The sequence below is a fragment of the Odocoileus virginianus genome, chromosome 24, assembly GCF_023699985.2.
Source record: "Odocoileus virginianus isolate 20LAN1187 ecotype Illinois chromosome 24, Ovbor_1.2, whole genome shotgun sequence".
NCBI lineage: Eukaryota > Metazoa > Chordata > Mammalia > Artiodactyla > Cervidae > Odocoileus > Odocoileus virginianus.
The window spans coordinates 13618252-13630573 of NC_069697.1; the positions used below are offsets into that span (position 1 = coordinate 13618252).

General features: G+C 32.9%; 1 protein-coding gene across 2 annotated transcripts in view; it reads left to right on the forward strand.

Annotated features, from left to right (window-relative positions):
- The window catches only part of LRRIQ1 (leucine rich repeats and IQ motif containing 1), a 210896-nt gene extending 204104 nt beyond the window's left edge, over positions 1 to 6792 (forward strand). For both annotated transcript variants that reach the window (XM_070454293.1, XM_070454294.1), the window contains one exon: positions 5029 to 6792. In XM_070454293.1, the coding sequence (XP_070310394.1) occupies positions 5029 to 5171 (143 nt within the window). In that variant the 3' untranslated portion in view covers positions 5172 to 6792. The remainder of the gene's footprint in view (positions 1 to 5028) is intronic.
- The last annotated feature ends 5530 nt before the right edge of the window (positions 6793 to 12322 follow it).

Consider the following 12322-nt stretch of genomic DNA (forward strand, 5'->3'; position numbering starts at 1 on the left):
CTCTCAATTTATTAGCATAAGTCATGCCATTACTCTTTAAATACAAATACTTATGGACACTTAGTTATAAATATAATAAACAGAGTAGCGAAGAGAATATTTTTAGAACAATTAGAGAATCTAGGAACAAACTTTTTCTGAATTGATGAGAATAATGGACCTATGACCTGATTTTTAGAACCAACTGTATAGAAGGAAACAGATGCCTAGATAATTTATAGATTGTTAAATTTCATTCTTAATTCCTTATTGAGTTATACTTTTTATTACCTAGTCAATTTATTAGTAGGAGTTCAAATACTCAATAAGCATCTACTAGTTTGGTGGGAAGCCAGAAATACCAGGAAAGAAGAGTTATTTAATGGTCACATGACAGAAAGCTAATGTAATTCTCAAAAAAAAATCAAAACCTATTTAGATTTTATAAACAAAAATCATTAAAAAAAATTTCCCATGGGAAAAAAATGAGAACAACATTAAACAATATAAGTACAAGAAACAGAATTTAAAGAAACTAGATAGAATTTTTAGCACCATTTTCTAGCCATCCTTGTCCATGCAAACACATCTCTAAGAAGAAAGCAACATAGCAGTGTGTTAAAAATAATAAAACCCAGAAACAGTGCATACTATAGGGAGGCCTCAAAGATTCTAGATCAGATATGAATGGTAGTTATTATAAAAGATCAAGAAATGCACAAAATACAAAAGTAAAAATCTATGCTATGTATCAGGATACCCCACAATCTATGATATGTATTAGATTTTATGCACATTAGGAATTGCCTTTTCAAAATAAATGTACATAGACAAAGCAAATTATATGTGTCATGTTGATTTAAAAAGAAACATCAGGCATCATGATTTTTAGTAACAATAACAAATACCGTGGGTAGTCTGTGGCTATCAAATGTACCAAACCTAACTGGTTTTCTTTTTTATATGTGTCTTAAATATTGGGTAAGAAGGATAACTGTAAATGTCATTGTCCAGTTGGGATTTCAAGAAACAGGAAAATGTTATTAGTATTTTTATAGAGAAAAATTTTATTCACTGAAAAATCTTGAAGACAATTTCAAAACAAGCAAAATCACCATGTTATACGGAGGCAATCTAAATATGATATAAACAACCCCTTTATTTGTTTTATTTTCATTCTTAGTGTTAGACTTTAAACTATCTGTAAATGGTCGTTACAATTCAAGGCTGGACATAGCAATAGCCCTTAAAAGCAACTGTTACTTGAACACTGTAATATCTACCTCAACCTCAAACTTACCCAGTGTAACTCACTCACAGCATTTAAATTGATGTAAATGCTTTGCTGCTAAAAATTTGTTCTGGTCACTTTCATTAAAATGTTGAATTTTTTTTTCTTCATGCTTTCCTTCTGCTGTTTCTGTTGTTAAGCAGTACAATATGAGAAGGACTTTGAAATGATTTTTATGTCCAGACACATAGTGTTTCAACGAAAATCCAATGACGTATTACTATACATCATGAAATTTCTACTTTAACCTGTTTAAGGAAGTTTTTCTTATACATACCAGGAGCGTCATTCAAAGCATTTTACATATTAAATTACTTATCAAAACACAGCATATATAGACCTTGACATTTGTTAAAGAACCAAGGATTTAACCCAAAAACATTTTTAAAGGACCAGAACAAATCTTTAGCAGAACACAGATTATGTGGCAAAGAAGTGACTTACTGGAAGATAGATCGTACTTATCAAGACATACTTTTAGCATATATGTAAGAGACTGGTTGGTTGATTTGTATGGTCACCTGCAAATATGCAGCGGACTGTTGTCGAAAAAAAGGTGAATCTGTGACAATAATGTACAGGAAAGAGAAAAACTGGCAAAGATCCTTTAGTTATAATTTTTTTATTCTAGGAACCCATCAGTAGTCTAGTTCTAATATCCATTTTTTTAAAGTAAAATCTCTAACTATTGTATTTTCATGTGAGTATGTAATTTCAGAATGATTATACATTGACTTATTAAATTGCTTTTTTATTTTCTTTTTTCATTTCTAGAGTAATCATAGGACAAAGTAATAGCTTTACAATGAATGCCAGTATGTGGTTCCTTCGTAGATGTCTTGCTTTACTCAATTTATTTCTGTATTTCTGGTGGTTCAAGAATTTATATGATAACAAAGAGTCTCACTAAATGCAATGAGAGAATAAGCTATATTGATTACTGCTCAAATTGCTTATTTACACATAGCAAAATAATGAAATGCAAGCTTAATCACATCTAAAATATTTTTTAAAATATATTCACATAAGTGTTTATGTAATTTTAAAGACTAATTTCCTATAGAATTTTCATTCCATTCCATCTGAAGAGAATGTACTTCAAAATTGTTATAAATCTATTTTGTAATATCACACAATATGTTTTTAAATTATAATTATTGCTGAAGGAATTATACTAAACAATGAAAAATTACAAGCTGCCTTGTAAATATAGGGTTACACTGTGGACAAGTACAAAAAGGCTTGAAGATTCATCAACAGCTTCAAAATACTAAAGACAACAGAACACTATTAGGAAAAAAATTACCATACATAAATTTTTAGTCAATAGAAAAATTTTTTTTAGAATTCAGAAACACTGTTCAGAATCAGGATTTGGTCTACAGAAAAGCTATATTGTAATGCTATTTTATTTATTGTAATGCTATATTGTAATGTTATTTTAGAAGTATATGAAATTATTTTTAAATAGTTCAATACTTTATAAAGAAAGTGCCACCATTCTTACACATTATCTGCCATCTTTGATGAAAAGCTTATGTTAAGAATAAAGGCATTAAATAATACATCTATATACTATTAAGATACTTTCATCAAAAATATTTAACCAATAATGAACCCTGTTATCAAATTGTATTTTAAAATATATACTATTTCTACTTATTAGCTTGAATAAAGCTGGCAAGGAACTTTATTTAGCTTTCTCTATTGGAACAAAACATTTTTGTTAAGCCATTTGTGGAAATATGCTTACTCTTTTATCAAGCTCGATTTTTTATCTTAAATAAATATACCTGAATTCTAAATATGTCCCATTTCTCAATCCTGCATGCTACACCTTCCATCAAGCCCCAACATTCTCCCTTACTAATGTGCTCTCATAAATAGATACTTGTTATCCAACAAGTAGTTTATTCATTAAAGAATTTTTACTGCTAGGGCACGTCATTTGCTGTTACTGTTATTGTTGCTGTTTTAAATAAACCAAAGTGGAGGTTCCATTCTGTTATTTGGTTAAAATATATATACATATATTTCCAATTTGGAGCTACCAAATAGAGGACAAGCTTTTAGGATGCTTTCTTAATTTTTTAGGCCACTATTTTATCATTAGGAAATTCTTGCTTTTGTGCAGCAGTAACATCCTGTTGCTTGAAAGAGTTCTTGCAGCTTCACAAAGGATACTGACTAATTTATCAGGGGCAGTTTAACGCGGGCTAAATCTGGCAGGCACATAGAAGCCAACTTCACTTGGCATTTATCCTTTGTCTCTCTGCTGAGATTATCTTCACAAGGGGCAGCTGTGAAGGCCCCTTAAACTGCAGTCCTTTCTAACTCCATCACAGACTTCTGCCTATAGGCATAAGCGTCAGCCTTTCCATTTCTAGAATATCGTTTCCTAAGACAATAGCTTTTAACCTTTTTTCCCTTGCCTTTTAGTAAGACTTTCTTTGTGAACTAATAAAATTTGCTCCTTTTACAGAGGCTCATTAACACTTTTGAGTTTGTTTTCCTTGTCACAATGCTAAGATTAAAAATAAAAAAGCAATACTCTGTTTTTAAAAAGCTCTTAAGTATAAGGTGGACTTTTGTAATCAATTTTATCCCTCATGTTGTACCAAATCTGAAATCACAGGCCAAATTCCACAAATGGTCTAATGTTTTCAAATCTTTCTGTTTGGACATATATTTTAAGATATTTTAAATTTAAGTTGGAGAAGAACTAATATTGAAAAAAAATTGAAATATTGCCCTCTAAACTTATTTAAAGACAAAAGCATCATAATGAAGAAGAATCACGTGGTTTGAACCTTCGCCCCAAACCAGGACTGAGGGAGCTCTGGAATGCCTCACTCTGGGCTTCTCAGGCCATTTCCCCCCAGAGACAGCCTTGTGCACTTGCTTAATCCTCAGGAGACGTGAAGCAGATGATCATAATTCTTTACTAGTATTCTTGATAGGGTATCTCGGGTTCTTGCTGAGTAAAACATTTCTAAAATGCTATCCCATGCTTATAACAACTATGTGCTTTGCACCTCTCACAATTTTTGTTACTTTTCTCTGGATAAGTTCTAACTTGTTGAGTGTAAATCGTCATTTCTTCTACTTTTATAGCACCTGTTTACAAAGCATTCTCCCAGGTCTAACCGCCTCCGCAGTATAATCAGAAAGTTCATCTTCACAACAGCCCTGTAATGAATAATCATTTCCTCATTTATAAAACCAAGACTCAGAAAGGCTGTGACCTGTCCAGTCACAAAGCTGTGTTTTATGCAGCCAGACTAGAACCCATGTATATCTTTAGAGTCTATATCTAATGTACTTTCCCCCAAAATTTGCCAAGCATTATTTTTTTCTGAAAAAGTACTTAATTCAACAGGACCACTTCTAAAACTAATTTTTAACGTACTCATTATTTACAAAATTTTAAATTATGAAAACATAAGCAAATATACTAGAAACTTAGAAGATATATCTCATAGTGTTGAAATACCAGGGATATTTGGATTGTAGATAGAAGGAATTGTTATATCTAATTAACTTTTAAAATCATTTTCTTTCATTTAACCTAAATATAATTTATACTAAATTTTGATTATATTATATTGCAAACAAAAAGGAAACATTATACTTTCTTTTAAACTCAAAGATCATGTAGTTCTAAAATGAATGTGACTGGCAAACATATTTCTTAGTTTTAAATATAATTTTACTTGGATCAAGTTAAGTGAATGTGTACATTTAATATCACTGTCTAGGTTGCTCAATTAAGGGAATCCTTGCACCAATGATAGCAAATACAAGATCTTCTAAGAAAGAACGTATATCATTCCGTGACAATCCTGTACAACTCAGTGGTGGATGGGGAAGTGGCAAAAAGAAGATGAAAACTTCAAACTAATCCTTCAAGCTTCAGCATTCAAAACATATGGCACATTGCTGCAAGAGATCTGTGGCTGTCTGGTCATGTTACCAACCGGATACAATGTTTTAGAGTACTGTATTTAATTTGTATTAATATACATATTTCACAATTCTATTTCCTGGTGGACTTATTTTCCATATGTAAAATACAGTTATGCTGTTGTTCCTGTGTTCATGTGGGATGAATTCCAGAAGTGAATTATTGAAATATTGTAATGGAATTTGCATATCCAATTTCTTTTTTATTTAAAATGCTTATAACACATGTACTAGAGATGATTTTTGTTACCAATAATAAATTGTAATACCATAAATACATCAGAAGAAAATATAGCTATACTTTATTGGCCATTTATAGTATTAATGGGTTATTAATATATTAATAAATTTTATTTGACTATTACTATAATTGGATATTTCAAACATAAATTGTTATATAAAAGAATTCAGAATAGAAAATGAAAATAGATTTTTTGTTTTACTTTGTAATCTTAAATAGATTAGAGTTAAGGTAAAAATATATATGTTCCATTTAAATTTAGATGACATAGATTTAAATATCAATTAATGAATTGGATATTTTACCTGTAATGTATCTTTCTTACCATTTATTAAGGGTAAATGCTTATTCAAGTTCATTAATAATATTCTTCTGATTCAAAAGTACTCTTATAATTTTTTAAGTGCCTTAAAATAATTATTGTTAAAAAATCTTTCCAATGTTTTAAACCCTGGTCTTATAATTTTATAAGGTTAATATATTTTCTAAAGCTGCAGATGAGTTTTATTAAACTTTTCCTATTGTGTGCTTAATATTCTGTGATATCTTAGCAAGTAGAATATGCAAAATGCTGCATTTACCTCTCAGACCCCTTAGGATCTTAACTGTCCTGAGTTTGGGGCTTTTTTCACAAAGCTAAATTTTCAGTGACTTTTCAGTCTGTTGCTGTGTAATAGGATCCAATGAACTTTTGGTTTGTTTTGCTGCTTTCCTTATTCTTTATTGAAATGCTTCATTTTGAAATGATTAGCAGATTTAGAGATTCATTCATTTAGTTTGCATCCCTCATCTACTTTTGGAGCTCTTTTGCATCTCAAGCCTGTAAATATCTTTTAACTTGATTGAGATGGAAATGTTAATGAGCCTTGAGCTGTCAATTGATAAAGAAAACATAAATTCATATGTTGTGGCCTCGAAATTGAGGCTTTGGAAGTAAGCTCCATGTGTAGTTGTTTTGTGAATGATGTTATGTCATATTTTTACTAATAGCATCCACAAACCAACATAATATAATGATGGAAAATATTTTATCTCAGCTTAATGTGAGCCCTTCAAGAGAAAAACCACATTAAAGCTGATATTGATGGCGTTTTATGGTTCAGATGTGCAATCAATAAAGTGGAAAGGCTGGTATGAAAAGTGAGATGTTTATGATTAAACTGCTTTAGAGCCTAAAATAATTTAATCTCTAGTTTCCTTATTCTGTGATCTGTGTAATTGTTTCATAATATTAATTTAGAGGAAGATGATGGGTGTTGATGCTCCTTAAATTTGTAGGTTATGACTCATTTATTTGTCAATAAAATAGTTTCCTAATTATGGAGTTATACTGGAAGTTCTTTGCAGCATCATTTATTGTGTCCAGCCCTAAAATGATTATTGAAAACATCTTGCAAAGTTAAAAATTATCTTTTTAACACTAATTCATTTCTGCTTATGATAATAGAAAAGGTAAATTTTAAAACAATAAATTTTAATTAAATTTTTTCTAATTTTTAAAATTTAATAAAGCCTCAAAATAAATCAAAAGAAGAGATACACTTTCTCCTGTTTTCTTGATATTAAGACAAATATTTGTCTTTGAAGATTTGGGAAGGTAGAAATATAAGCTTACATTGTCACTTAGTTGACTGAATTTTGAATTGACAGTAATGGACTTAGGAAATGCTACTATTCAAATGAAAGTCTCAAAATGGCATTGTGTTCTTTACTGCCGCCTGTTTTATGCCCAGTCCCAATTCTCCGTTCTCACCTTCCTACCTAGCTGCCTCCCTCACTGCTATCACAGTCATGACCAATCACTTCTAATAAGAACTTCAAAGCAAATCTCACCACAAAAAGGCTGATAGGATGTTTGGAGATTCCAGGATGTCTTAACAGGAGAGTTAATGATATTGGTTTATGGATCTTACTAGGTGCTGTGGGAAGCAATCCAAATCCTAATTTCTTATTGTGCTCATGCATTAGTTCGTGTTACAGCACTCACATATTTCCTACCAAGTGCAGTTTTCATAATCTTTAGAGGCAAGAAAAATCTTCACCATCAAGATTTATGATTCTCATGACTATACTGGGGGCAAGTGAGTTATCTACCACGTATGCTTTAATTTAGGGGAAGAAGATCCTTAAACTTTCTATAGAATATTGTCTGTCATAGCTAAGTTTTAAGTAATCACTAATAGGAGGTGTAATCTTGCTATTCTAGTATAGGATGAAATTCATTACCTATCATGATATTTTTGCCTACCCAGATGGAGCTGTTTTTACATTAGTTTGTGAGATTCAGAGAAAGCCTCTTTCCAGCAGATAAAGAGCTATAATTCAAATCTATGGTTAGCCATTAAGCCACATGTAGCTACAGAGTCCTCTTAATATGGTTAGTCTAAATTGAGATATACACAGATTTCAAACAGTATGAAAAGAGAATGCACAGTTGCCCTATAATTTTATATTGACTATGTTAAAACAATAGTATTTTGGATTAAATATGTATTATTAAAATAATATCATTTGGTTTTAAAAATTGTTAGAGGGAGTACTAAAAATGTTGTTACATGTATATTTAACATTGCATTTCTGTAAGTTACCACTGACCTAGAGGCTATCCTGTGAGGAAAAGTGAGTTGCTCAATCTTGTCGGACTCTTTGCAACTCCACTGACTGTAGACCACCAGGTTCTTCTGTCCATGGAATTCTCCAGGCAAAAATACTGGAGTGGGTAACCATTCCCTTCTCCAGGGGATCTTCCCAACTCAGGGATCGAACTAGAGTCTCCTGCAGTGCAGGCAGATTCTTTACCATCTGAGCCACCAGGAAATCCCTCTGTGAGATAACTTAGGTACAATGTATTGTTGCAGAAAATAATCGATAAGATAACAGATAAAAGGCAGTATCTACAGGACACTAGTAAAAAAAAAAAAAATCCTAGTTTATAAGAAAAGGAAACTTTGATTCTGCTAAACATAGTGAATATTATTAAATAAAAAAGAAGAACCCTCCATTGCAGTTCTAGACTTTAAGATGGCATCATTGCATTTAACTCTGCTTTATTTAATTTAACCCTCATTTGGTATGTGTGTATGTTTATTTTAATTTGATTTTAATAAGGGATCTTATAAAGTCAGGTTGAAGTCTTATGTTACTGGTGAAGAAATAGAATTTGCATCCACATTGTAGTCTATGTTGTATCAGGTTTTCATATGTACTCAGTTCAGTTCAGTTCACTTCAGTCACTCAGCCGTGTTCAACTCTTTGTGATCCCAGCAACCGCAGCACGCCAGGCCTCCCTGTCCATCACCAACTCCTGGAGTTTACATAAACTCATGTCCATTGAGTCGGCGATGCCATCCAACCATCTGATCCTCTGTCATCCCCTTCTCCTGCCCTCAATCTTTCCCAGCATCAGGGTCTTTTCAAATGAGTCAGCTCTTCGCATCAGGTGGCCAAAGTGTTGGAGTTTCAGCTTCAACATCAGTCCTTCCAATGAACACCCAGGACTGGATAGCTGTTAATTTTTCAAATGGTATGATTTGAAATGTGACAGAGATGGGATCTCTTAATGGGAGCTGTATTATATTTGGCATCATATTATAAGTCCAGTTTTAAGACCTAAAACATAAGGGTTGTATAAATGAATAGAATCGATTTGAAAATAACAAATGTAGTGTGTTTATAATACATGCTTTATGCAGTACAGTCTGACCACCAATCTTCTTTCACTCCAAATATCATGCAATTCATGTACTGTGTCTAGGATCCAGATTTTTACCGAAGTCAAAAATTTCCCGAGGTGAAAGGTTTCATGTGACTTTTCATTTATAACTTGTGTCCCTGCCAGCACTTAGGGGCAAGAGTCCTCTGCAGTAGGTCTGGAACTGCAGCTAGCAGGACGGGGTCACGAGGACTCTTTGGAGCTCAGTGAGGAAGGGTGCAGGAAGGGCAGGTAGGAGTGCCAGCGCTGACTACATCTCCTTTAGCTCTCAGGGGTCAGAGTGAGGGCTTCTCTGCTGTCTGTCATCCTTGCTTTTGGACAATAGCTAACCAAGGCGCTGCAGAAAGACAAGTCCTTTCTATGAAGCTCTAGAGAAAAGCAAACCAATTGAATTAACATTACAAAAGTTTGTTTTTACTATGAGTGTAACTTGCATAGCATCCCTATATCTTAGGAGGTCTTGTTATAACCGCTTTTATATCACAAGAGCAACAGTGAGAAACCACTTCAAATCCATGCTTCCCTTATAAAGGCCTGAATACACCTACCAGTGGTAACCAGGTGAGTACATGTAAAAATTTATTTAATAATAATAATTTTTAATAATATTTTTAAAATTTAATAAAAAATTTTTAATTCCAAAAATTTTTTTTGGAATTTCTAAAAGGTTATTTTCTCCTACAAAGGCCATAACAGAAACTTTCAAACTTGTTTTATAATTTTCACAGAATTGGTCTAGATCAGCATTGTACAATACAAATATAATGTGAGCCACATATGTAATTTTAATGTTTCTAGTAACCACATTGCAAATGTAAACAGAAATTGATAAAATTAATATATTTTATTTAACTCATATGCAATACATTTTTTAAATTAAATGGAACTGTAAGAACATTATCTTACAAGAGAAAACTTCGACTCTACCAGTCTCTAAAATTTCTTATCTTGGAGAAAAAATTTAAGAAGTATTAAAAACAAGACGATTCCTGATTAGATACCTATAACAATTAGTAATATTCAACTATACACATTCCAAGTCAAATAAATAAGTCTTAACTTTACTGTTTCGTTTGTTGACATGGATTTGAGATTTCCTCCCACAGTTATTCAAAATTTCTCTCCCAAAATTCATGTATCAACAGAAAATTACAAGAAAGGGTGGGTCTGTTTTTCATCCTCTCTGCATCATTCAGATTTGGTCTAACCGTGGAGGTTCTATTAACTTCAAAATGAAGCCATCATTTAGAATGAGTTAATATAATATATAGTACGAAGTAGGAAATCAGCACATCAATTTCGTTCTGCTCAGTACATATTTTGATATGACATATATGGATGAAAGTGAGAACACGTTTTTTGGGTAATCCAACTGTCTTGTGTTCTAACCCACACTCTGATACATTACCTTGGACAAGCAGCAGACTCTTGAGTCTGTCTGCTTACTAGTAAATTAAAACTAGAACTCATAGGGTGCAGTGAGATCAAGTGACAAAGTAGATCAGAAGCCCCTGGCTCAATCCCTTGGGCATCACAAGCATTCAAGAAATGGTGACTTGACACAGAAAAGCTTTCCAAACCAATCTTCCAAAGTTAAACCCCAAATTGGATCAATTCTGCATACTTTATTTAGGAAGTATTTCCATGAAATGACAAATATTTTTAAAAGATCTTGAAAACTAACTTTTCAATGTTTGCCTTGAAATAGAAGTGGAATTTAGTGCTTCAAATACATACATACATATCAGGCCTTCTCCATAGAAAGTGTGCAGAACACTGGAAATGTAAAAGGCATACATTGCTAATAGCATGTTAACTTATTTACTCACATGGACAAATAAAAACTGTATTGCTAGAAAACAGGTGGGAATGTTAGCACACAACTCTGTAGGCAACTCTCTATATTCCAAAATAGACCCAGAAAATATTTCCACTACCAGGTCCCAAAGAGAATGCCAGGTAACTGGCTAGATTGGCTCACAGTTTCCTCTCCTCCCAATTCTCTACTTCCTATGCCTTCTCTTCCGAGGAAAATATTGGCTCATTATCTCTTTAGGGAGACAAAGAAAAAAGATATCCATCCCTTGATTTTATTTCTTCCTAATTATTCCATTTTTAAAATTGAGAACAAAAACTTGTATCTTTTATTATCTTCACAAATATAAAATAATTTTAAAAGACGAGTATACCAATAAACAACTCTACAAGAAACTTTCATTTTTGTATCCTAAAGGGGATTAAAAAATATTTGGGGCATGCAATTCTCAAGTGAGAATGGTCAGGGAAAGGCTGTTTACCTAACTGACCTTGAAAGATTAATTGATCTTGAGGAAAGCATTTTAGGATACAGTCTGAATAAATACCTGGAGATAGCAGCAACATACAGGGAATGGAGAGTAGAAGAATTCAGGGACTGGACAGAACTGAAAGAGCCTGGTGGGAGAGACAGGGAATGAGTGGAGAAAGGGATTGGAAAGTAGCTTTGGATAAAGTACTTTGAGACTTGTCCAGTCTAGAGATTTTAGGTTTCATGTGTGGTCTCTAGGTGGAAAATTGCTATGTGATAGTTTTCAAAAATAGGAAGGTGTTGGTATTGTAAGATAATGTCATTACCAAAAATTACTGGGAAATTTCAAAATAATAATAAACATGATTAGGCAAATCCTTCCCAGGCAGAGCTAGTGGTAAAGAACCCACCTGCCAACTCAGGATATGTAAGAGATGCAGGTTTGATCACTGGGTCGGGAAGATCCCTGGAGAAGGAAATGGCAACCCACTCCAGTATTCTTGCTGGAGAATCCCATGGACAGAGGAGCCTGGCGGGCTACAGTCCATAGGGGTGCAAAGGGTCAGACGTGACTGAGCACAGGCAAAATACTAATCTTATTCAAATACGAAACGATAAGAACATGGTTGCCTATCACGAAGTCTCTGATTTATGGGTACACTGATTTTTTTTCATTTTTTAAATTCGTGTTAAGTGGGAGAAAACTGAATGACTAAGAGGCACTAGTCTTTCAGAGTCTGTTGAGATTTGACTTCACATATGCTGATACTTCTTAAATCTGAGAGAAGCTGCTTTCAAGTATAGACACTGGCAGAACTCTTTGTAAATATTTTCCTCACAAGGATATTG